Genomic DNA, 27,408 nt, shown 5'->3' on the forward strand with positions numbered 1-27,408 from the left:
AAGAACAGAATGTGAAAGGTACATGTTTGGCTTTTACTTCTAATTTTATCGATTCAACGTCTGTTTAGAACCGTACGCATGAAAACTACCTTGAATACTCTATTATATAAAAGCATTCATCCCTATATTAGGCGACGCATACTCACGTCTGAAAGCCAGAGAAAGTAGTTGTACCGGTGAATGGGCATCCAGACCGGCATGTAAAACGAAGGGTCATGGGGGTACATCGCTGACATTCCTCTGTGCAGATCCTGAAGATGCCAACACCTGTAAGTTAGTCCCTACCCTTTCCTTTCAGATGTTGTACTTAAATATCGTTTCAAATGAGTATCAACAACCCTCCATAACACGCTAAGATATGGATACCGGAGGTACCCCTCGTAGTAAGCGTGGCCTCCTATTGAGTACGAGTAAAATGCCAACACCGGAGCGCGTGGCCTTGGATGCATACTGCGCCACTCAGAGTAAACAGGAACTAATAAAACTGCGGAGTGGACAGATGGGCTACGACGGTGTGCACCTTGGAGCTGGCGCGCAACCCTTCACCCCCCCCCCCCCCCCCCCCCCTTCCCACCTCCCGTTTTATAAGTTCCTATAGTTGCCTTTATCTAACACCGCATGTATCCAAGGCCAGGCGCTCCACTGTTCGCTTTTCATTCGTAATCGGTAGTACGAATTATAAAATAATTCTGCTTATGTTTACAAATAAATGCCAACTTCTCGTCACTGTTATAATGGATCAAAATTTCAAGATTCCGAGGATGCAGCGGCTAGTATCAGTCTCTTGATATGGTCATACTCAGATATCTATAGAAATATTGTTTAACAAAAACGACAAAAAATATCTTTAAAAGATATTCCCGGATACCCATGCAACTACTCGAAACTCCTCAAAAATAGGTTATAAAACTCAAGTTGATTTAATAAAAAGATTAATTGAAACCTCATAAAAAATTCTCTGACAATCCTTTCTTCTTTCCTGCCATCTCCGTTCACAAGTGAACAGCGGTCCCAATCAACATAAAAAATTATCCTTAATTAATCAGGAACATTTTTTATTAAGAACACAGCAATTTTATTTTCCTTTTTTTTTTTTTGACGTCCTGATAAGGAAATTTCATGAACGACCTCCCTTTTACTTTGCCATTTAGTATCTTGAGGCTATATTTATCACCGCCAAAAACTAAAATCCAGAATAACGCAAAACTGCCGTTTTAGGTATGGAATTAAGAAGTGTCGGCCATTTCGAAACTTATTTCAAGTAACGGGTACAATCCTGCTAAGGCGCTGCAACTTTTTTTTTTCTTTAATTACGCGCTTCAGAAAACAATTTTAACTAAAAAATTGCCAAAATGGGGATATGTTACCCGGCAGTACGTGTCGAAACAGAGGCGAATCACCGACAGGCTCAGAGGGGATGTCGCCCCGGGAAGAACCTCGCTGCGTAAAAGCAAACCGCACGTCAGTATCCTATCAGGTTGTTGCTGCATTCACAATTTATCGGCATGTAAAGCTGGCATAGCGTTTAACTACTTTTGTCCGTTCCCTCCGGGACTGTGTGAAAAAGGAGAGAACCTTAGAGATCAAAATCTTCCTAGCAGTAGTAATACACCACGAAAAGGTAGTTTCGTAGTAATTGATTAATTTTTTGCTAATTAACTGAGCGATTCGTTACAACCTGATCTCTTGGTTGAATGGTTTCATAATTGACTACTTGATCGAGTAATTGATTGATTTACTCATTTACTGATTAATTGGTCGATTGATTGATTGATTGATCGATCGATTACAAAATTTCGATTGATTGAATATGTTATTTTATTCATTATTAACAAATTAGCTCAGAACGATCAAATAAAATGTCAGCTCAAAACTCCAAAAACACTGGTTCGCCTACTGGTACAGTCAATAATGGTATTAAATAGCCAACGGATAATCATACTCTAAGAAATGCCTTCGCCTCCGCTTACCCGCAAAACACTCAAAGAGCCAATCTCTGCGACCTTCAGCTCAGCAAATGATGAGGCGGAACATCCGTTTGCACCTCAAAATTAAGTCTGCGCTGCGGCATTACACGATGCAGAGTGTCATGCTTGCCTTGCGCAACGCCTCAGCGCAGACTTAATTTTGAGGCCTAAACGGATGTTCCGCCTCATCCTTCGCTGAGCTGATTTCCTAGATGACAAAGATTGGCTCTTTGAGTGTTTTGCGGCTAGGTAGACGCCCAGGCATTTCTTCGAGTGCATAACGAGCAGACCAATGTCTATCAATGTCTTTTTGAGAGCATCATTTAGGGGAATAAATTTGACGGCACGGTATAGCAGGTAGAATCAAGTAACGCCCTAAACTCACCATATGTTGGCTTTTGTAAACGCTTCCTTCTCAGATTTGAGGCCCGTGTCCAATTCGTGAATCAGCTCGCAGTCCGATTCTCTGAAGAACGTTGTCACTGGACGGCACTGCACCAAGGAGTGGATTGCATTCACGAGGTTACTTCATCTTCATGATAAGACAAAAACAAGTATCATTCTCGATTATTCGCGTTGAAAAGTGTATGTTAAATCTCGATACATAAAAGCAACTAGAAGTCTGTCTGCTCACTAATCATTCCAATCAGAGATTGGCGTTCCAACGTCCCCATGCGCTCTCGTCTCCTCCCCTCCCTCAGTTTCTAGACGCATAGTCTTCTGTTTTTTAGGTTTTTATTTTACTTTTTCCAGGGCAAATTTTTAATTTATTTTCGCCTCACATGCTGTTACGGTTACGGTTGACATCAAACGAAAATATATTAGTCTCGTTTCGGTCACGGTTACCAACAAATTTTCGATGCTCAACGGTTTTCGGTTTGGGTTACTGTTATGGGTTTAGTTCCTGACTAGGAATATACAATCATGAACTCCGCATGGATAATTGCGTGGCTTTATTCGCCATATTTCAGTAAGTAATTTTTCTTGACGTCAGCCCGAACTCGGTCACGTTTCAGTAGGAAGCTGTGCCGGTGTTCATGCTTACGGTTTAAAACCTAAATTATTTGAATGAGGGAAAACGAGGGGCGAATGAGGGGGCTTAACTATACGTTACGTCGATAGATGTCTGCAAGCTACTGGGACGTTCGTGCCTCGCATGCCGTGTCCCGAGCCACTCGTTGAATTTTTGTCCTCACGAAGTATACGAAGCACGACCGGTAATGCGGTCGTCCCTCGGCGTAAACCTCGGTTACTACTTTTAGAGTCAGTTAAGGAGCGCCTCCTCAAACGCTAACGCTTGTAATTTTATGAAAACGTATTAGCATCCCCTCCTCGCGATATTTTTAGGCGCAACGGGATAACCTGAATACATAAATAAATAAATAATGTACGTCGAAATAAATACTACAAGAGCAAAGCCTTGGCTGATTCAGTTTCAGCATACGAATTCATAGGGGACTATTTTCGATACAGGAAACGGGTCCCATTCTTCACTGTATATTTAGGAAAATCGCTCATTTTTCTCTACCGAATAGCGGGAAGCTCTAAAACATTGGCATCTGGTCCAAATTGCTATCGCTACATTTCGGTGAAAACAATACGTTCGACAATAGAGTATTCTTTTTTCTTGTGGTGAAAAGAAAGAAAAATATTTAGAGACACCCAGTACATACTTGTTTGCAGTTTATCTGTGCCAAGGTTATAGCTCTAAATGGTGATACAAACGTAAAAATCTAGTTCGCCCACATATAAGTACGAAACTTGTTTTTTCACTACTTTGTAAATTAATATTAAAGCGTTTTCCGGTTACAAAATTCATTAATGTCAGAACAGGCGTCTGCTTTTTGATCCTTCCACGTGCTCTACGCCCATGCGGCCCTGGTTCTCTTCTCCCCCCCCCCCCCCCCCCCTATATTATCTCCTTGTCTCTTAAAACTGCGGCCTGCCTTAAGGGAGTCCTTCCTACAGATATAGTCGGTCATGGTGTACCACAAGGACCTGCGATCGAACGGTGTGTCGTATGCTGTATACCACGTAGCTGAGGCGTTTGACGACTGTAAAAGGTCCTTGCCATTGGCGCTTCACCTTCGGCGATAGTGCTTTCTTTCGAATCGGTTATAAATTCATACCCTGTCACCTGGGGAGAATTAATGGCCTTGTTGTAACGTGTGCGTCGTCCCGGGTCTTCATGCCAAAGTGGCCACTTGCCAAATGTTGCCGAGCAAATTCATGCATCCGTTCGAAAGTTTTTCTAAAGTGTCTCACGTGAGACACTGGGTCCGTGGCCGATCCTGCTGTTCGGGGAATGACTATTTCTCGGGGCATTCGAAGGTCGAAACCGAAAAGCATTATGGCGAGTGTTTAGCCAGTCACCTCGTAAGCGGCTGTACAGTACGCGTACAGAAACACAGAACAATGATATCCCAGTCATTTTGGTGATCACTTAAGAGCATCGAGAAATGTAGAATGTTGTAATTCATCCTTTTCACTAAGCCGCTTGACTGCGGGTGGAAAGGCATCGCCCTTGTTTTCTCAATTTTGAAGATCTTGCGGACTTCAAGAAATACTTGGGATTCGAAGCTTCTGCCTTGGTCCAAGTGGATGCTAAGGGGCGCTCCGTACCTGGTTATACTCTTTTTCACCAGAGCGTCAGCAATCTCGGGGGCGGTCTGGTTTGGAATAGGAATGGCCTCTGGCCACTTGGTAAAACGGTTGACCATGACGAGGAGAAACCTGCTTCCCAATTTAGATCCAGAAAACGGCCCCCAGCACGTCAATGCAAACGCGTTCGGAAGGTGCTTCCATTACATGCGGCTGAAGTGGTGCGCGCTCTTTGACGTGTCTCTTTACGCGATGCGCACATGTCACACTGACGGCACCACCGCTTTACATTGTTGTGGCACTGCAGCCAGTAGATGTGTTGACTATCTTCTTTATTGTACAATTGACGCCTTCTTGGCTAAACTGTAGTTGCTGGAATATCTGGGAACACCGTTTACGCGGTAAGACCAGTTACACACGACAGATCCACCGCCATCGGACTCCCAGCGTCTGTAGAGAACATTTATCTGCAGAAACAAAGAGTCCCATTGCACCAGGGAGCTTTTAAGGGTGGGAGGTAAGCTTGACACCCCTTGAGATTTGGGTCCACATTTCTCCATCCTCCATCGATCTAGTGTGCCGATGTCTGGATCATCAAGTTGAGCAGCACGGAGGCTTTCCGACGACCATGCTGCGTTGTTGCAAGGACGAGTTCCCAGAGCGTTGAGCGAGTTATAACTGTGTTTTCTAATACTTAGGAACTCCTTGCACAACTTCTCGTCGCACGTACGACGTGAAGGACAATCGGAATTGGTGCGATGTGAGCCATCACAATGCTGGCTTTCAAAGTCGTATTAATGAAGGTGCTCTAGCCGACGGGCGATCTGTTTCATAAATGCTCATTTTCACATGCTCATTTTCATGGATGCTCATTTTTCACATCACACATTGGATGCTCATCGTTAACATGGACGCTCAGTTTCAAGGCCCATCAGGGGTCCTGAAACTGAGCATCAATGTTATCGTTGCGTGATCGGTTCGGACAACGAATTTCCGGCTCAAAATATAGTGATGGAAATGAGCTACGGACTTGATAATAAACCAAAGTTTGCGTCAGGTAATGCAGTAACTGCTTTCGGGCTTCGTGAGGACTTTGCTGGAATATCCACCGACTAGCTCACATCCGTCCTCTTCTTGTGACGAGACAGCACCGACAGCGGAGGCACTGGCTTCAGTGTCAAGTATAAATGGTGCAGTGTCGTTTGGGTAGGCAAGAGTTGGCAAAGACATGAGTGCTGTCTTGAGGGCATCGAATGCACGTTGGCATTCCGGTTCCCTGGTGACTTGACCTTTTTCTCTGTCAGGAAATAGAAAATTTTGTCAATGTGAGTGAAACACGAGACAAATCTGCCGTAGTAGAATGCCAGCCCAATAAAGCTTTGTACGTCATTGGCAATTTTTGGGGCCGGCCAAATGCTAACAGCAGAAAGTCTACAGGGGTTTGTGGGAACTCCGTCCGTCGAAATTATTTGTCCGATGTAATCCACCTGCCCTGTGAACAACTAGCTTTTCTTTGGCGCTAGTTTCAGATTCGCCTTTTGCAACCGTGAAACCAACAGCTCAAGGTTCGTCAGATGATCGGCGAATGTCTTGCGAAAGACAGAAACAAACTGTGCCCATGATATTGTGCAAGATGGATTTCATTAGTCTTTAAAATGTAGATGGAGCGCTGCGGAGTCCAAGTGGAATCACTCCAAATTGACCTACTACCTGCAGTGAAAGCAGTTTTCTCGCGATCCTCCAGGTGAACTCGGACCTACCAATAACCACTCTTCAGGTCAAGCGTAGAGAACCACGTGCAGCCTGAGCAAGCGTTCAAGATGTCGGTTCGAGGCAAAGAAAACGAGTATTTCTTAGTGACATCATTGAGACGTCGATAATCTACGCAGAAGCCTGTTGACGCGTCCTTTATCCTTACTAGTGTGATTGCTGAAGTCCACGGAGAAATTGTGGCTTAATCATGCCCTTTTGTATTATCGTCTTGACCCTTTCATTGACACATGACCGCTGCGCTAAGGGGACGCGTCTGAGTGGCAACCGTACAGGGCGTGCTTGTCCGGTTACTATTTGGTGTGTTGCTGCTGACCTGAGGCCTAAACCAGTGTCGCCTGCTCTAAAAAGTGCTGTGTATTGTATAGATGTGCAGCTAACTTTGTACACAGCACATGGAGATCCAGGTAAGGAGAAGTAGAATTTACAGGGAGCCCACTGTTGCAGACTACCATGCACGTGGCAGCTCTCAAGGAACACAAGTCGGTTCCTAGATGCAGCAACCCAATATCGAAGTCAAACACGCACTTATGTGTTTTGAGAAAATCGACCTCAAGGTTGCACTGCACCTCAAAAGTCACAACTATAAAAGCCACCTCAACTTGAAGACTTCCCACGGTGCAAGGCATGGCTGTGCAGCCCAGGACAGCTACCCTGTCCCCTGTTTTGGTTTGGAGAACACCGCTTTCGGAGTTTGGTCGGAAGATCCCGTCAGCAAACTGCCGGAGGATTACAAAAGTTGTTGTCCTACTGCAGACAAGTGAGCGCGCTGGCACACCGTCAACGACGCCCATGATTTAGGTGGAAGTCGAAGTCGAAGCCGAATTACGATTTCGCGTCATTATTGCTGTCTAATTTCTGCTTTCATGGCAAATCCCATAGAACACTGTGCCCGCGAATGACCTTGCAGGTGGTCATTCAAGTAAATGAGAGCTGGAGGCATCTGCTTTCCTGCATGCAGACAGACACGTAAATCGAGATGCCTGTCGATCGGCAAAGGCACGAGTGTGTGCTGCCCGTAGAGTTTTCGGGCGTGCTAGACGAAGTGCATCCTGCACCTCGACAGACGAGATGACGTCAAGAAATGCCGTGGGGGTGACTGCCTCAATTGTCTCTTGTGGACAACCAGACAACGCAAGACGTCCGCGGCGTTCGATGTCGTCGGAAAGATGTGAAATTGTCCCTTCTGGAGACTTACGGCGGCTGCAAAGTTTTACGTGATGCAGGCACTGGAGTGGCCCTCCTTCAAAGCGCTGGTCCAATGCTGCAACCAAGCACGCGTAAGATTCTCGAGATTCAGGTGGCCAATGATGCATTCGATTCAACGCCGGCCGAGCTAGATAAGCGGTCAAGACTTCAGCATTTTCAGCCTCTGCCCAATTGTTCGCGAAAGCGATTATGTCGAACTGCGAGATATAAGGCACCCAAGGAGCGTTACCGTCGTATGTGGAGTTTCGGGCGCAGACCTGGAACTTCCGTCAGTTTTTGTACTGGCATGTCAAAGGCACGGAGCTCCTCGGGTCCGTTGAATTTAGCCTCCAGGCGCTGCAGACGTTTGGCGATGGAAGCCATCAAGTCCTCAAAGTGTGACAATACGCTTTGCAGGGGTTGAGTCACCTATGCGTACTCATACCAAAATTTAAAAAAAAAAAAACAATAACCGCTAATTCAAGGGGCGCTTCCGTACCTGCAGACGTAATCCACATGTTCTTCAGAAACTTCGGCCTTGCAATAACTTCAGAAACTTTTGTTTGTGTTTTCTAATGGTAGACGTGACTTTCAGCAACCAAGTCGCAAAGTTCTGTGTTCTATAGCCTCTTTTTGTCTTAAGTGGCTTTAAGAACCAAAACTTAGAGACGTGACTACTGGAAGCTACAAGTGCTGCCATACGAACCAGATACCGCTACTGAAGAGCGGAACCAAACATACGGATTACCATCCAGATGTAATGGCAGCACACCTAGAATTGGCCGATGACTCCGAAGTGTATTGCTCAAACCAAATCCTGATGTAGCACGGGACATTTTTGTGAACAAATAGTCTTACATAAAGAAGGGGACTGTGAGGGCGAACTAATCATTTTGTGTAACAACCAAGACTGTGGTTAAAAAAAGGTAGAAAGTGACAGAAAAGAAAATGTCTCAGTCAAAAAAAAAAAAAAAACAGGGGGGGGGGGGGGGGGGGGTTAATGGTGAAATGGGCGACTAAAAGCGTCTGTTTTGTCGGCATTCCAAAGTTGGGCAAACGCTCGCTTGTTTTGAATTTTGAATTTATTTTGTATAGTTTTGCCTTCATCGATGGACATAAGAGCAATGTGAGGCTGTCAACTTTAATGGTGTTATTTTAGGAATCCGGTGAGTCTAAGCTTCTATCGTACCATTTACACACACCATCGAGCGTCTTATAAATGTAGCGTTTTTTTATTATTATTGAGTTGGCAAAGCTGATCTTAATACTTTGTTTTTATGGCGAAACCAATCTTTGGCTGACATGTTTGCGTATAAACTATTACTGTGTGTTTGTTGAATATGAGTCACTTTTTTGCACAGCATTTCTGGATGAGATAACCTTGGGTTCTGCCTAAAGATCTGGGAACTCTTCACTGACACGCATGTACCTCGACAAAAATGTATTTCTTTGTTTCAAAGCAAAGTGAAAGCCTATGCATTACGCTTTCAATGTTTTCAATTTTATATAAAGGACCATACATTTTTGTTGTATAATTTTTTTTAAGAAACCAAACATAAACAACCGTGTAGAAAAATTAAGCTACACATGAGACATTTAATGTTACTTCTATCCTTAGTGCGCTCTCTAATAAGGAAAACGTTTAAGTGGCATGTGTAGCTCAAGCGGCCTCAACGGCTGTATGTATATGCTCTCCAAAAAAGTTGTTACAACTGAGAAATGTATGACCCTATAAAAAAGAAAAAGAGCATAGCTCCATTAGCTGTGACGCTTTGGGCTCGCGAATTCTAAAGGTTTAGGGATTTAAAAATCGCCCATGGCAAAGGTGTAATACAGATACTTCAAATTTACTCCCAAAAAGGTGCAATGCTGCCACAACTGCTATCAAAAGGTAAGATCTATAAACACTGGGTGAAGGGCCGTTTTCACCCATATAGGTGTTTTGGAGTATGCTGAGCAGGATGCTTGCGGAGACGGCGAGACAACTGAAGCTCCTTCCTGCCGTTCTCATCTTGTCAGAGGCCAAAGTCGTTTAAGCTCACTTTATTGACTCCCATTTCACGTGCCTCAGATTTCACCGGCTACCCCGAGCATATCCGGGCTTTGTTGCGTGCGCTGAGACCGTTTCCGAAGGCATGCTCATTGCTTACCTGAAGCATGTATATCTTGCCTCCGCACAGCGCCCACTCGATGTCTTGCGGCGTTGTGTGGCATTTCTCAATCTAAGAACGAAAAAAGAGAAAGAAAAAGATGAATGTTTCCGCCGTTCAAGTATCCCAGGATTCCTCGAGGTTAGCTAAATTGGATCACGTTATACACACGTAGTCAGGCGTTAGACTTCGACGCGCGCGACGAAGCCCGTGGCAGTGATCTAGTGGGGATGCGTGTGTTTTATAATGCGTTTAAACACAATATATTTTTACTAACTAAAATGTTACAGATTAAAATCAATAGACATCTTGTGCTGATGTAGGGTTTTTAGTGCGTTTACATACAATGGTCTTCTTAAAAACTAAAATGTAACGCATGAAAAACTTCCCTCACCTAAATGAGCAATAAATTTACTTTACTATTTTTTTCTGTAAGATATGTAAATAATTCCAAACAAGATCACTTATAAAAGTAACAGATTGCAGGTCCGTTACTTGTAGCGGATTATGTACAAGTCTACTACACACCTTGTTTTTGCATTGGACTTTCTCTGATATTCTACACAGAAATACATTACAGTAATCGATTCGGTGCTATTTCTTGCCACAGCCGCATTTTGCAGCTTATGAAGGAGCCTGGGGTTATAACGAAAGCTTCGTTTCTACTGCGGCACCTTTACGAACGCCTGGTTCTCTCTTGTACTCCTTATCGTTCTGCTTTCTCCCTTAACAAACGGAGTATGTTTTGTTTATAATTTTGGTTTTTAAAGAGGAGGTCCGGGCCCTCCGCGCTCCCTCTTCGTGGCGACGTCACCTGTGCTGCGTTTGCAAGGTTCGGGATCCCATGAATGTGCCATCAGATGATGATCGCTTCGACTATCTTTTTTCTCCGTATTATTTACAGGACCGTAATGTGACAAAAGTCGATCCTGACCTCTGTTCACGTCTTCCCCACCGCACAATTACTTTAAGATAAAATCTACCCCCTCCCCTTTGATGAAAACCCCCTCATCCCTATCGGAGGATTGCCCATGAGGGTGTCGTGATTCTATTAAGTTTCCAACCACGTGCCACGTTATAACCGCGACCATTAATAGCGAGCTTTAGAATGGCGTACCCGAAGAAATAGCGTCGTCGTCACTGCGTGTGCGCGGGGCCCAAACTTCGACTTGTATTGGCGCATTGCGACGACGCACATGCGCAGTTTGGAGCACGGTTGCGTTTGCTTCTATAAGCAACACTAAAACTCTCCAATGGTTGCGTGTATGGAATAACGAGACGTGAGCCCACCACGTGTACTGCGTTCGAGTTAGAGTAATACCATTTCGGAACAGAATTCTGCTCCTTACCTGGGTGCCTACGAAGACGAGGTTTTCCACTTGGTCGTCCTCCAGACATTTCTCTTTCGTCTTATCTTCGGTCACGGGCAGCATTACCACGCCGTCGGATTCTGCGGGAATATTTCTTCCTACGTCACTTTTTGCTTGTTTTCTGCTATCTTTTTAATGGACAGATATTCTAAGTGTATTTTACAAATAGTATCTCAAAACGCTAATCTGTGCGCCGCGGGTCGATAGAATCTTGGAACTGGAGCTCTTCTCGTTTCGGTTGCAGTGTTAGTCGTGTTCCTGCTACTCTATTTAAACTACTCGTTAAATGCTAAAGATGGTCCACGAAGGCAGGAGCGAAAAGAATGATAGAAGTCGCTCCTTGCACGCAATGGTTTACAGCGCGTTGAACTTATTTTTTTTTTTTTTTTTTTTTAAATGAAAACGTGCGTTTTGTTGTAAAAATCAAAATAGCTTTTTTTTCTTTTGTCATCGATTTTCTAACGGTAATCCATTACATTTGAGGCTGGGTAATTTGTAATTGCAATCTATTTCTTTTTTCAAATAACGAGCACAAGCCTGCTTTAATCTCTTAAGTGGTCCGTCAGAGTGTGAAACGTACTACCTTCCTAGGTGTCACGGAAGTATTAGATTAGCCATGTATCAGTTTGCAAACAGGTGATTCCTGAGTAGACTGGCATTCGTTTCTATAATTGTTGATCCGGAAGGAAATTATTTTGAGAGTTTCTACGACGTCATGAATTTGTGACATCTGGTTGGAACAGCCGACTCGCTGGATCTGGCGCTAATCCGCACAAAGGTATAATTGTGGTACGTGAAACGAGACAAAATCGCACAAACCTGACTGCGTCGTGTACAGAGACTTGTGTCCCACTTGCACAGACTCTAGCACAGGTCGCATGCCTGGTGTCCTTTTCAGGACATACGTGTCTGGCTCTGCGGACGCCGACACAACGGACTGAAAAATAAACAAAATGGCGCAAGAATGCTGTGAGTAGAAGCGTCCGCAGACTCAACTGCTTGGTTATAGCCACCTACTATCATTGCATTCAGGTTTCAAGTTTATTTCAAGTTTATTTACTTTCTATTCGTACAAGAGAGAAGAGGGAGAAGGAGAAAACAGCAGTACACAACTGCCTTGGCAGTGCCCCCCTCTGCCTCAACAGCAACAGCAGAGGCAGCTCTCAAAATATAAAAAAAAACAAAGCTCTCAAGAGTACATAATCAGATTTTGTGCAGACACCAGTAGAAATAGTATGCGTTTGTTAGAAATATTTTCACTTTTATTAATCAGTGAAACATTTTTTACCATTTATATTTTAAAACTTTAAAAGATTTCTCAAGAATATTTTCTTTTAAACTTTAATATTCAGTGATAAGAAAACATGAAGCTAACGAAGGCTGTTCACAGATTGAATATTCTTAGTTGTTTTGGCTAATCCCCAAAGGAACGACGTACTCACCTCCCCAAGGCCGTAGTTAGCCGTGACGGTGATGTAGGCCGGGTTCCCGGTGAGCGGATCGCAGGTGAACATGACTCCAGCGACTTCAGCATTCACCATTTCCTGAATGACCACAGCCATTGGTGACTCCATCGCTTGTCCATACTGCCTGTTCGATGGTTGTGAATGGAAACAAAAACACATATGAAGGCTTCTCAGAACAATACATTTTTTAAACGCCCATAATAATCCCTACAGAGGGGAACAAGTGGGGCAAAGAACAAACACAAATCTTCAAACACAGCTAGGTGACTTGTGAGGGACCGACAGAATCCGCCAGGTCCCGGTATAAAGCCAGGGACCTCTTCATTTCCAGTGGAGAGCTCTACCAACTAAGCTAACCAGGAGTTAGACGCCAGTAGAGCAAACAGGTTTTATCAGCTGCCAACAGCCTAACACCAACAAGGGTGAACGGCCTGCATTTCAATTTTATGATGATAATGCAATTGTCGCAAAGGTGCAAGCGAGCTGGACAATGATGCTGGTAATAATCCCTGAGAAGGGGATCAAGGGGGACAAAGGACAAACACAAACCTCCCAACACAGCTAGATATCACCATAACCTTAAATAGCAGGCCGTTCAGTCATGTCGGTGTTCTACTGACATCCAACTCCTGGTTACCTCAGTTGGCAGAGCGCTCCCCTGAATATGGGGAGGTCCCTGGTTTGATACCAGGACCAGGCGGATTTTTTCGGTCGCGCACCAGTCACCTAGGTGTGTTTGGAGATTTGTGTTTGTCCTTTGCCCCCTCTCCAGGGATTATTATCGACCTTCATGTCAAGCTCGCTTGCAACTTTGCAATAATTTCATTATCATCATATATTTTAAAATAAATGCGATTGAATCAGATGGGATTAAGTTTGACCCAAGCTAGGCCCGAGCTTGACCTCAGTTTGGTTGTAAACTCGCTCTGCCTCGGTTCTGACTTGACAGATCACACGAACGATGTTTTATAGTTTCGTCTAACGTTTCGCCTAGCCGACTCACCCCATCTGTTACGCTGAGCTGCTACATTCATGATTCACCCAACACTCAAATGACATCTTCACGGGGTTCAGTTCGTGTGCGTTTGACTCCTCTTGTCTCCATCGGGTTGAAATATGGCAACACGTTACATGACATCCGTGAGTCGTATGAAGCATGGCAGTCCGTTCAAATGGCACCTTGGCACACGGCATATGGATCACGGGTGTCCGATTCGCACGCGCAGGGAACTGAACAGTCAAAAGCAGTCAATCGCACTTAAAGGCAACTGTTTGTATGGAGCTTAAAAAATGCCTATAGGGCTACATTCTCTCTGAGCACTCAATAACCAATCCACAGGCGGGCGTGAACCAAGCACTGCGATGTGTGAAGCAAGCTCGGCGATTCGCGATGCCGGGAAAACGTTAATACCTAAAAATTATGTCTGTGATTAGACACTGAGCATGACGCAAGCACGTGAAACCCCGTTTCCATACCCAATCTCGTAGATATGTACAGTGCCGCCAAAGGCTCAGGCGTATGAACCTATACACAGCTTGCACGTGAGGGGCCATTTCTGCTTGTCCTTGCCGAAATAAACAAACTTGATGGTGCAAAATGCACGCTGCAGAATGTACGCGCTGACCAGCAGGGCCACAGCAATAGCGGCTGATTTTACATCAAAGCAAACCATGTACAGGGTGTCACAAAAGAAAATTTACACAATCTTTTTTACCGCAAAAATAAACTAGGCATCGCCGAACGCTCATTCTCCGCCCAAAGGTAGAGCTAGAGGTCACAACCAGATGCCAAAGTTTCAGCCCGATCCGATAACTTAATCAAAAGTTATAAAGGATTTTCTGAAAATTTCAATGGGAAAATGGCGGCCGACGGAGTTTTCAAACACATGGGGCTCTATGGCACCAGAAACCGAAAACGGGCAAAAACGGGCTCCATTTTCCCATTGAACTTTTCAGAAAATCACTTATAACTTTTGATTAAGTTATCGGATCGGGCTGAAACTTTGGCATCTGGTTGTGACCTCTAGCTCTACCTTTGGGCGGAGAATGAGCGTTCGGCGATGCCTAGTTTATTTTTGCGGTAAAAAAGAGCGTGTAAATTTTCTTTTGTGACACCCTGTACATTCACTGGTGGCCATCGCTGAGTGCGTAGCTGCTGAGCGCGGCGATCATCCACCAGAGGTTTCCCCAGGAATTGAAATTAGGGGGGGTCTAAATTTTTATGGGGGAAGGGCGGGGGGGGGTGTATACGGGGGGCCGGGGGGGGGGGGGGGGGCATTGAGAATAGGGGAGTCGTTGAGAATTAAGGGGGTGCCTTCAGAAAAACAAGGAGGGGGTGTACACCCCTCCTATTGGGTTAGTAGGGAAATGACTGGCTTCCACAATGCTTTTGCAGCGTGCATTACAAACCAACAAAACTGCTCACCAGTAAGTGTGAGCTTCTTCTAAGCACGCCCAGCGAATAGTGTTCTCAAACATGGCGTCCAATAAATACTCCATCCCAGAGATGTCTCCATCCCAGAGATGCATTCTAAGCACGCCCAGTGAATAGTGTCCTCAAATATGGCGTCCAATAAATACTCCACCCAGCGATGTCCCCAGTGTAGACAAAGGCTTAGGAGCGTGAAGCCTAACTCAAAAGAATGCTTTGTATAGACGGGAACTCGCGTATTGAAGGCGCTTTCGAAAGTCACGCTTTCGCGCCTGCACCTTTGTCAGCACTGCAGAAGTTTGTGGTTTGTTTGTTCGTAATTCGTGCAACAAACATACCTCCCAAAGCCACACTCTCGCGCCCATCCCTCTGTCAACACTGCGGACGTTCTTGAAATAGAGTATTGGAATTTTTATCATTCGACGAACATTCTATATACACCAGGCAGTGATTGGCCCTGAGAGTTCTTTTCGCAAAAACGGACGTACGGACCGTTTCTAGAGTGTAAAATGCCCCAACCTTGTGCATCAAGTTCATGTGGTAAGTACAGCGACATCTCTTTTTTACTCAATAATTTTTTTACAAAGAATGTGTCATTGACTAGGGTTTCACAAGGTGGTGCTTCAAAACGTGTAACAAGCAATTTGATCGCTAAATTTAGTAGTAAAATTTGAATTCGCGCATCGTACGCCAGCTCAGATTCTCCGCTAAATTTAACAAACAAATTAGATGCGGCACTTTTGCATAATTTTTTATATAAAATAAGAGAATACCTCCTCACCTTTTGAGAACCTTAGTTTTATCATAGATATAAATCACCCTCTTTAGTTTTTCTTTTAACCGGACACATTGCTTGGATTAATTTTAGTTCATACATTTCGAATAAACTCGCCTGAACAAACTCGATCGCGTTGTAAAGATTAGAAAATTGCGATTTTAGACTCAACTGATACTGGGTTCGGAACCATTTTTATGTACTTGCGTAGTTATAGCCAAATCTATGGTGGAAGCTATTATCGCTCTAGACCAAAATTATGTGACATGCGATTTATTTAACTACGTTCGCTGAAAGTGCGCCTGAAATATTGAGCCGAAACATTACACAAACAAAAAGACGGTAGACAGAACTGAAAGTTGCGACTTTGTTGCTCGCGCACGTCGCTGCCTTCTTACCGTTCTGTCGGTGGAAACGCGTTTTCAACCATGCGCAGCAACAGTGTTAAAGTTTGTACATGAACAACATTGCAACTGTTACCTTTTGTAGTTTATGCTCGTAAAACTGAATTGAGAAGCCCAGCACTTCACGACACACTCCAGGACCTGAAAAGAAGACCAGATTCATATCATCAATTGTCGGCGCAATGCTACCAATGCCACTTTTATTCAAAAAAGAAAAGTCTGGATTATACTTCTGGTTAAATGCAATGAGCGTGCGGCAGCTCTGAAAAGCAGTTGCTACTCCGCTGCGACACCCCGTTCCTTAGCGGCGGAGGAAGGGGAAGAAATGGGAGTGTTCGCGCACCGCGCACGCTTAACCCTCTCGTCCTCCCTCTTCTCCGTGCAGTGCAACGCTTTTGGTCGCGCGCGCCACGGCATTAAACGAACGGCCGCGCTTCACTGCTGACGTTCACTTCCATGGCCTTGCTACGTTGTGACACACACCAACACGAGCCAGCAAGGTCCGCGAGGGGTTCTTATATCAAGAGATTTTGACTATATAGTGATTTCTCGTTATTATGGGCACCCCTGTTCCTCCCCCCTTCCTCCCCCCCCCCCCCCAAAAAAAAAATAAAAAATAAAAATAAAAGTCTATTTAAGCGATAGTTTTACGGGCGACACTTCGCAGAGATTTTGAGCTCGTGAACTGCCGTCGTGGCTATAAAAAAAAAAAAAAAAAAAAAAAAGAATTTTCTTTTTCTTTTTTTTTTTTTGGCGCGAGGAGAGGAAAGTCGGGTTTTCCCGCCGGCCGCGGACCGCGGAGAGAGAAGAATAAGGGAGCCCCGGCATTCCGCCAGTAACGACGCCGCGAAGGGAGAGTCTTCGTGTCGTGTGCTTCAAACACTTGTTTTCGAACATAACTCGCGTTATGCGAAATCCCCCATTCGGGGTATTCAATTGCTACGCGTAATGTTGGATGACTTTAGAAACTTCAACAATGGTCGTCAGTGGCATCCACGCCGCCAACCACGAAGGCTGTCAGAATTAGCCATGTCGCACCTCCGTCTTCAAAAACGTTAAGGCACTATATAACCCGCATTGCGCGACCGTGTTAGAGCTATCACTTACGTTTCTTCGCACATTGTGAGTGAAAAATATGACTTTTTTTATACTAAAAGACAACAATCAATATATTTAACCAAACTTGGATTGAGCACCGTTAGTAATAAATTCAAAAATATACGAAAGAGTCAAACGAGGAGGACGGACAGGACAAACATCTTTCGGAGATGTTTGTCCTGTCCGTCCTCTTCGTCTGACTCTTTCGTATATTTTTGAATTTATATTTAACCAGTTTGCCCCATTCGTCTCTTCAACGGTGTCCCCATTTACGCGAAGTGACAGTATATCAAAACTTATTTCATAAGTTGTGGCAACTGTAGACGATTACGGGATGAGTAAAAGAAACATAATAATGTTCATGATATGTGAGCGCTGTTCTGATACTTTGTAGCAAAATTAGAACCACCTATAACTGCCCCGCAAAAAAACAGAAACACACGCACGGGGGTATGTGAATGCAAAGTGAGTACGACGTTTATATTTAAACACAGATTAAAATTCCTAAAATAAAGTATATCCGTGTTCACATGCACGCACAAGTAGACACATTTTTATATGCTCTACAAAAGTAATATTTAAACTTTAGTTGGCAGCCGCGTTACGATTAGAAACTATCATGCAACTGCTGACACCAGTTAAGAAGTGATATTAAGCTATTGTGACAGTCGAAACAATAAACTAGGTAATTTTTGACGTTGCTCTCTGCAATCAGACTTTTGCAGGAACTCATAAATATGTTCACAAGGATAATTTCCACGATTAACCTAAACCCACGTAGGAAATTTAACGTTCGTTCTTTTTTTTTCCTTTTTTTTTTGATTCGTACGTTTTCGATGTTTAATTAGGGTGTTCGATCTTTGTTGTAACCTCACAACGTGGGGGACGGTACATACAACCTCTCTTCATCTGATACACACAAATTTGTGTCTCCAAGAGCATGCACCTTGCCAAAAGGGTACACCTCATCACACGTCAGGAGGATAACGTTTTCAAAAGTACACCTTAGCAAATAATACAAACATATGTGATAGACAATCCCATTCGGGCAAGGCTCGTCAAATGCCAAAGAGGCACACCTTGCTCAAGCTCCGCACGCCCAAGAAGGTTGTCATCTGGCCAGCTGCTGACATGTCTTCGGAATCTTCACCTGTATACAGCAGGACGGCAGCGTTCGAGTAAACACACCAAACAATCGGTGGTCTAGGTTGTTGTTTCTTTTCCTTAAAGTGTAAACTACTCCTTCCAAATGCCCCAAGAGTTGTGGTACATTCATGATTAGGTTCCTAATCGCCTTAATAATATGTTTGTGAAGCGTTATCATACGAGTGACTCAGAGCCCATTTGGAGAAATTAATTAAATTACTCAAGCATTACTTTTAACTAGGGATTCATCACCTTTTGGAGCCTTATGTGACGAGTGTCCAGAAATCAAGTAACGCCTTTAAATCGAATGCTACAATAAACATCAGCCGTGAGTCAGATGTTATGAGATGGAGGGCAACAACCTCGGTGCACATACTGCCTCGCGATGAACTCAATAAACCGGTAAACAGCTTAGCCAGTGAACTGGATGAGTGGTATGGGAATTCAGCGATCCTGAAGATTCAAGGGCAATTAAAAATGCGGAACAATCTCCTTTGAGTGACAATTTAAACTGTCTAATCACTGGGGCAAAATACATCCCGCCCACCATTCTTGTTTGATGGAAACCTAAAGGGCCTTCAGAACCATCTCTTTTAAAAAATTGGTGAATCATTCCACAATCCCGACTATGCATGAACATGCCCATCGGCGTGTGCTGGTTGGACACAACCTGAAATAACTAAAGCTTGTGAAAGACCTCCTCTTTTTCCACCAAGCTTCACTAGACTCGAGCGGCACCAACTCAACAACTGTGCCCGCGCTCGCCGCTCAGTGTCCTTTGACACGTTGACTGGTCACGACTGTCAGCCGAGTGCTGACGCAGCGTACGTGTCCGATTTGTGTCTGCGCTAGGGGTCACTGTGATGACGTCTTAAAGTCAAATTCAGGCTTTGATTGCTCTAAAGAATGTTGCGAGGATTGCCAATTTTTTAAAGGAGTTCGTTCAGAAGTTATTTTAGGTGCCCGACAAACACGGGTATAAAAGTGTGGTTACCGTTATGATCTCCGTATTGCAACACGGATCACAATACGCGCAGGCTTTACCGAGAGTACAGCTGCTACGACGAGGTCACCCGCCAATGTAGAAAACACTTGTTATTGATCAGCATGGTTGTGTGCACCTGGTGTGATTATTGGGCTACCCATGGAGCACAAAGATTGGACTCACCGATGGCTGACGATCGAACGGCGAATCTCTTGCCACCCAAGTCATAACCGTACTTCGTCATACAGCGAACAATTTCTTTCTCCACCAAGTCTGGGAGCTGAAGTTTTTCCATGGCTGACACGACGCTGTAAAAAAAGTTGTCGAAATCGCAACGACGTTAATATTTCTTGCACGTGATGTTATCGATATTTCCTGTATCACCTGTTGCACGTTTCCTTCAGAACTGCCTGGGCATCCCCTCTGAAAGCAAAAATTATTCAAGGCGTGTCAAAATTGATGGTCAAACGAGTATTGCACCACAATCGTTTCTAGCTTGCGATTAAAGCACGAAAATATAAATTCAATATTTTATCTCAATAAACCTGTGAATCGAAGGAAACAAAGGCGTTGGTGGATCACTTAATAAGTCGGGAGCATAAAAAACAAAATCGAATGAGCGGAAAGGTCAATTGCTCTGTCTTTTAGAGTTGTGTTCACCGCGTATTTTCCCTCAAGGCTGTTCCCTAATTTCCTGTCTGATGGTGGGCGACTCAATCGCATACAGCCAATTACAGCGACAGAGGACACTGGCACACAGGCGCTAATCATTAGGAAGCCTTGGAAGCACTTATTACCATCTCCGTATTACTACAATGAAGGTTTTGCATTATTTTAGAGATGAAATCTATCCACTGTCCAGGAGAAATAGTTACTTTTAATATTGTCAAAAAGGTCTCAAGACCGCGGTGAAAGAATAATGCGTAAAATATACGCCGATCTGAAAGGTTTCAGAAATGCGCAATAGATGGCCCCAGTGTCTCCTCTCATCGCCAGCCCTCTCAAGCGGTTGCAAGGCAGTCGCTTACACCAGAATGCAAATGCGCTAACCAGCTTTTCCGTTCGCAACCCGCAGAAAGTAAGGAATATCAGACCGTACCTTAGGCCGCACCTCTTTATCTGCTGCACGAGGCGCTGGAATTCTCCTCCAAGCGAGAAGATCTTGTACGAGCTTGTCGTCACCACAAATGCATCTGGCACAGTAAACTGAAAATTAAAAAAAAAGAAACGGAGAATGACAGTTTTGTTTTCGTCATTTATCGTTATGCGACTCAACGAGAAATCGGGAAAATTTAGACTTTGTGTCGAAATGCGATGAAGTGCAGCCGAAGCTATGGGACGTCAGGTTCAGTCACACGAGACGAGAAACCAAGTGATACTATACTTCTCCATGCTTATCTAGCACCACCTAATACGATAAAAAAAACTGTAAACAGCCTCATCTACGTCCATGCAACGTCACCACACTCGACTGGCGCCAACTTAGCAGTTGGGTTCAACCCCGACGCCGAACGTCCTAGAGGTCGTCGACCGCACGCGAAACCAAGCCGAACTCCGACGCAGCATTCGAGTAAAACCTGTTTGCGCTCGATCTTTACCGTGATGACATAAAAATGCTAGAATACGGGTTTTGATTACTCTAGTTTGTCTGCTTCTTGCCACAAAGGTTGCACTGACGTCAGAACACCCAGCTCTGACTGGCTCCGATTAAAAAAATAGCGGATAGAACTCAAGGCTACCAGCCTTAAGGTCTATACGCTATCCTTCCAATCGGGGCCAATCACAGCTCGGCGTTCCGATGTCACCGCAACCCCAGCGCAAGAAGCAGACGAACTTGCGCTCTGCATACGCACTTTCAACTCTGACGTCACGGCGCTGTGGTGGTGCTGCTGTCGGTACTGCGCATGCGCAGACGCTTCCTCTCGTGCCAATCTGATTTCTGGGCACCCGCAGAGCCCACACAAGGTGCGGGCACGCGCGGGCGGCCTTTTCGACCAGAGAAGGAGTTTGCGTGCACAGCCTTAGTCGGCGTTCATGCACACTCTCCCGTACCTCTGACTGTGACACATAGCCTAAGCACATTGTGTGCGGCTATAGACATCTGCAAGTACAACCTGTGGGTGCCACCATCTTGCTGCTTGTGTGGGTAGATGGTCTGATAGTCAAGCATTTCTGAGGCCGTGGGTACGCCTAAGCGATGCCTGACTATCGGACGACCTACCCAGACCTGCAGCCAGATGGCGACGCCCAGAAGCCGTGCTTGCAAACGTCTCTAGGTGATCGCCACCTAGAGAGGTGGCGATCACCTAGAGACGGAGGAGTACGTTGGAGGAGTACGTTATCAGAGGAATACGTTGATGCGCATTTCAAATAATTGAATAACGTGACTTCGAATTGGCTCCTGATTGGACCTTGTGACCTGTAGCTTGGTCCGAAAGACCCGGGATATAAAAAAGTAGCGTGATACAATGTTCAACAAATGTTTCCTTCTCGCCGGTGCCTTCGCTCACAAAATGGCGTCATCTGCAACCAGAGAGAAAGAAGCTTGGGAAAGAAGAGGAAATTACATAGTCTAATATATGATTCACGTGAGTGTACGTTGTGCGCTCATTTGAGGTCAGCGCAGACGCCTTCGCTCAAAAGCGGCGTCGTGCAGATAGGCAGAGAGGCAATCGCGTTATTTTCCCTTCACATGGGCTTTATGCTGTTTCATTTTGAGTTCAGACACAGTCGACATTACAAGCTACCAATCACGCAGCGTAAAAAGCAGGAATCAATGGGCCTTTTCTATTTATGAATGTTTGAGCGACGATGAAACACGTACGCAAAAATGGCGAACACCATGATGGTGCCCTTGAGCGCTCTCTCATTGGTCTCATGACCCCGTAGCGTCGGTTGCGCCTGCACCTAAATGAAACAAACTATAGTCTATACACGTTTCTTACAAAGGCTCAGCCATCTCGAATGTCGTCGCTTCTGGTCTGCGCTAAGACATCGTTTCGACCTCTCCACGCCGTTTGGAGGTGTTGGCGAAAATTTCATGATTGTCACACATTCTTGTTTTGCCTCACCTGGATTGTTTCGCACATTCCAGGTTGAATGTTTTTATCGTTTTTTTCGTCCCGCACGCGAGATATGGAACCCACGGGATTGAGAACGAAAGGAAACGAAAAACCTGTATAGTAGGAGTTGACCAAGTAGAGCAAATAGTGTTTTCGTAAAGCGATACGCTCTAAAAAGTCCGGAGCATCTTCGGGCCCGCAAAGCACCCACGGTGATCAAGGAATTGATGTCATTCTTGGTTTCAAAGTCAGTGTGAATGCGTTCCCAGATTTGCTGTGGATACGTCCACGGATGTAGAGGTACGACCGGAGTGACTGCCTGAACAACTTGGCAGCTTTGAAGCCCCGAACACACTCGTCGTTGTTTTTATCGAGACTCGGCCACCAGACGAATCCTCGTGCTAGCTCCTTTATGCGGCACATGCCGGGATGCTTTTCGTGTAGCAAGGAGAGGACTGTACCTTGTAGTGTCGTCGGTATTATTATGAGTTGCCCCCTTGTCAGGCAGCCCTTACAGCGTGAAGTGTGGTACTTGGTTTTTCCACCAAGGCTTCTTTGCTTATTTCTGTGGCGGTGTCAGGCGTGGCATAAAAAAGCGCCAAGCAGTCTTTCTCTGCATCTACAGCCAACCTAGTCAAAGGAAGATGTGATAGCGCGTCTGCTGCTTCGTTGTCATTTTCATATCGATAATAGAGTTGGTAGTTGTGGCCCGACAGAAAGCAATGCCCATCGTTGCATTCGAGCCGCGGCCAAGGTTTAAGCGGCCTTGTCATGAGCCAGTATATATATTCTCAAGAGAGGCTAGTGTTCAGTGTATATTATGAAGAATCTTGCATAGAGAAAACGGTGAAGCCCTTTAAGGCAAAAAATGATAGCCAGGGCCTCTCTTCTTGTGCGCAGTTATTCTCCGGTTGTGTTGAAGTTCGAGACGCGAAGGCAACGGGCATGTCTGCACCGTCTAACGTCTTGTAAAAGAGGGCAGCTCCAAGACTGTAGCCTGTTGCATCGCAAACCACGCCGATCGGTTTGTCTACGTTATATTATGTCAATGCGGAGCCGTTTTCTAGCAGATCTTTTGTTGCTTGGAAGGCCTTATTACTGGAAATGGGGCAGTTAATGCCCCATTTCCAGTAATATCCTTTCTAACTCGACAAGCATTCCGGTAGTGACCCGTGTCCAATCACTGCAATGACGGTAATAGCCGAACGATAATGATCTCCGGAACTCAGAGCGTCCCTTGTGCTTTGCCAACCCCAACGCGTGGCTATGATCAACATTGGCGGCATATTATCGGCTCGAGATCATGCGGCTGCTTGTTCAGAGTGTGAGTTAAGGTGGTGAACTCTGCTCCTTTTTTTTCTCGTTTGTTGCGACTTAGATTGCGTATGGTGGAAAACTAACGCATCTTTCATAGGTCATTAAAGTCAGGGATTCGTTCTAAGCGGTTCTTGCGCAGGTACAAACATTGTTGCATCGCCCCTTTAAGCGCCAACGGAGTAAAACTAGGGTTCCGTGTTTTCAAATAAATCCGAAAAACTCTGAAAAACGCCCACCGGTAAGGTTTCTCAATTCTGACTTATCCAATCGACTCCGATATTTATGCATCAATGCCTCCCCCCCACCTACCCTCCATCCCCCCATGAAAGGCACGGTATTTTATATTTAAGTTTGATCAGCGTACAGGGTCGATGATCCTGGAAAAGTGTTATATGGTTATCTTCCAACTATCGGACAATTGTCCAAAGGGGTCACACCGCTTATGTGGTCGAGGTTCATTCAGGGCAACAGGTCATTGTACTTTCGGTTCACGACAAAAGCCACTATTTTGCTTTTCAGTTTAGGCCATACTAGTTGTACTTCTTAGAGGAGGAGAGATTGCGTTTTTGTAACAATGAGAGCCATGAACCATAGATATTTCATAATATAGAAAAGAAAGGCAGCTGAAAGTCCCGTATTACATCCTTTACCACTCCCCCTCGCACGACTGTAGGGTAGGTTGATGGTATAAAATGGGATGAATACCAGCTTTCTATCGATTGCCTCCAGGATTTTATTGACCGAAGTTTATTGAGGGAACACTTATGTCTAACTTCTGTTGTTGGACAAATTAGTATTGCCAATAGCAAGGGCAACAACGCCAAATCCAGCTGAAGAAATATTACTTGATACAAGCGGTTCCATCTTTTATTTAGCACACGCTTAAACCCGGATATTACTTATTTATTTTCAACATGAAACACTGAGAAATTCCGAATTTCAGAAAAGTGGGAATCAATCAAGCCTAACCTCCGATATACCCCAAAGTTTTCGAAAAAAAAACTACCTCTGAAAAACAGACTCCGAATTTCACGAAAACTAAACTTCTAAAACACGGAATCCCAACTATGACATAATCGGCCACCAACGAAAAGACACTTAAGACTGTTTACGTGTAAAAATGCGAAAGGCATTCCTACACGCAGCGCGTTCCTACAAGCCGTGCGCGACGTCTTACTTTTTCACACAGCGCTCCGGCGGAGACATCACGCTCACCCACAGCGCATGTGCGGCGAATCGCTTCATGACGGTTTCCGTGATGAAGAGTCTGCGTTGCTGTGCCTTTCTTTGTGTTTTATTTCTGAGGCGCGTGCTTGATGACGTTTCTTTATGGCCATCTTTCGGGCACGAGACCGGCGACGTCTTTTCGCGTAATGGGACAAGTGAGGCTTTCGCCTTGATCCCATGATAGAAGATATGGCGTCCCTCGCGTCATTCTACGACGTGCTTTGCGGGTAAGCGAACACATGGCTGCTAGGAACCGGAATAGTACGTGTGGTTTTATAGACGCTTTCAGGCAGCTGTGCATGGGCGCCGCCATAACCGACCTTCAGTTTTCGTTCCCGCTTATTCCGTTCGCTTCACTTCATCATTACCACAGCAGGATAGGCTATTGCCATTTTAGATTCTACTGCGTTCTTCTCCCCAGCCAAGGCCTTTGTGGAGGCTCGACAACGCCCGCTTCAGTGGCTCGGCATCTCGGTAAGACAAGAGAAGGTCGGCTATGGCGGCTCAATCTGGCGCGCGCTGAAAGCGTCTATAAACTGCCGCAAATCATAACAGCAAGAACGTTTACTTTTTACTAGGGCTGGATAATTTGTTGATTAACCAACCTATTATTAGATCAATGCTTTAATCGAGATTGGTTTGTTTAACCGGGTAATCGGTAAACTTTTGACACACGAAAAGAAAGTACAAATTAAACGCTTTCACTACGCAGACGTGGACGAGCCACGTCTGCTTGAATGGGTATCAAAGGGTGGGTATTAATAGGCTTAAAGTTTTAATTGGCGCCCAGCCCTAGCTTTCACTACGAGGTTTAAGAATTCGTGTCCTGAACGCGGTGTGAACGGGATGCGAACAAGGGGTGAACGCAGTGCGTGATCGTTTTCTCGTGCCGCAGTCAAAGTTCATTTCTCTTATCATTTATTTTGGTCACGCGTTTCGCAACGTCCCGCTAGGACCCAAACGATGCGATCGTGGTGCGAACGCATCATTAGGGCCTAAGGTTTCGTGTGCCGCTGTAGAAGTTTCTTTCATCTAACATTCTAAAGGATCGGTGGCCGAGTGGTCTAGCGCACACCAGCTCGGAGCACGTGGAGCGAAAGCTCGCGCTGCAGAACCCAGGGATCCTGGGTTCGAGCCCCACCCCTGCCCGTTTCGATCTAGATGAGCATCGTACCGGCGTGCGGTCGTGTATCACTACTGCGTGATGCACGTTAAAGACCCCAGGCTAGCGGCTGTACCGCACTGGCTAAATTTCTCATCTACAGCTGGGAGGCTCGTCGCCCCTATGAGGCAGACCAAGTTCTAGGCTGTATAAGCATACACACAACCCAATTTTTTTTTATCTAACATTCTTTTTTCAAAGTCTCTTTTTCTTTTCTTTTTATTCGCATTTATCTCCGTCGAAAGAAAAAGAGGAGCATGTACTTGCACGTGCCACTTTGCGCGCGTAGAAGTTCCAGTAAGCATTTGATTTTAGTCAGCGTGTGTCCTGTGTTCGTTTTCTACTGTGTGTCCCGTCTTTTCTTAGCTGTTCTTTACTCTGAAGTTCGTCCCTTGTGCCGTTCAAAATATCTTCCGAGCAGTGACATTGCTGAGAAAAAAGTGACATACTCGCAACATCATTTGTTGCTTAGGTGATCATCGAGAAAATCCCTACCTTCAAAAAACGACGAGCCGGAAACGCAATGCACAAATTCAGTGATTTGGGTAGTCTGCGTTCATGTTGATTTTTGTGCGCGCTGTGTATGCGTGTGTTCTCGCTGTATGTGAACTGTACTTTATCGTGCGCGAAGTGTATGTGTGTGTATAATTAAGATGTCTAAATCCAGTAGTAGAGAAAAAAAAAAACCATCTTGAGGTTGATGATTTGATGAATTGGTCAGTATCTAGTGCCATCCAACCTAGACATTTGCAATTACTCTGCCTCTGCCTGCCATCTGCTGGCTAGAGATTTAACCTTCTTTCACGCTTCGCGATATTTTTTGAAACGTGCAATAGGCCAAGTAGGGTGCTTTGAACTAGCTTTGTGGAAAACGCCCTTCGGTTTCGCGAATGGTTTTTCACCCCTCTCTGACGTGGGGGAGCTAGCGAAGTAGACCTGTCGCGGGAAATCGCAAACGTGAGACGTGACGTGCGCGCAGTGGCCGGGTTTCGGTTGTCTCCGTTTAACATCTTAATAATGAAAACAAGGAGACTGAGTGACTGCGTTCGAAACGCTTTTCTTTACTTGCGCGGGACGCCCGCTTCGGCAACTAATATAGTTCGTGAAAAGCTCGTGTTATATCTTCATCTGCTACAGCTCTCGCTCCGAAAGCAGAAACTTGCTTGGATGTATGCGAAGCGGTTGATTGCGTTTCTTGCGATAGCTGCTTAGCAGCCATGCATAAAGCTGCCAGTGGTGCCAGGCCTGTCCGAAAACTATGGTAGCTAGCTCTTTTCGTTTGAACCGCG

The 27,408-nt window shown here is 45.1% G+C and overlaps 1 protein-coding gene across 2 annotated transcripts in view; it reads right to left on the reverse strand.

The window, feature by feature from the left end:
- Positions 1-27,408, reverse strand: part of LOC8031533 (prodigiosin synthesizing transferase PigC) — a 170,580-nt gene that overhangs the window by 50,465 nt on the left and 92,707 nt on the right. For both annotated transcript variants that reach the window (XM_040222874.3, XM_040498595.2), the window contains 12 exons: positions 20,451-20,557; positions 19,736-19,774; positions 19,535-19,659; positions 18,300-18,370; positions 16,199-16,263; positions 12,489-12,636; positions 11,866-11,983; positions 11,026-11,126; positions 9,677-9,748; positions 2,353-2,459; positions 1,368-1,440; positions 147-251 (listed from right to left, as the gene is read on the reverse strand). In XM_040222874.3, coding sequence (XP_040078808.2) covers positions 147-251; positions 1,368-1,440; positions 2,353-2,459; positions 9,677-9,748; positions 11,026-11,126; positions 11,866-11,983; positions 12,489-12,636; positions 16,199-16,263; positions 18,300-18,370; positions 19,535-19,659; positions 19,736-19,774; positions 20,451-20,557 — 1,131 coding nt within the window. The remainder of the gene's footprint in view (positions 1-146; positions 252-1,367; positions 1,441-2,352; positions 2,460-9,676; positions 9,749-11,025; positions 11,127-11,865; positions 11,984-12,488; positions 12,637-16,198; positions 16,264-18,299; positions 18,371-19,534; positions 19,660-19,735; positions 19,775-20,450; positions 20,558-27,408) is intronic.

The sequence above is a fragment of the Ixodes scapularis genome, unplaced genomic scaffold (assembly GCF_016920785.2).
Source record: "Ixodes scapularis isolate PalLabHiFi unplaced genomic scaffold, ASM1692078v2 PGA_scaffold4__175_contigs__length_147842914, whole genome shotgun sequence".
Taxonomy (NCBI): Eukaryota; Metazoa; Arthropoda; class Arachnida; order Ixodida; family Ixodidae; genus Ixodes; species Ixodes scapularis.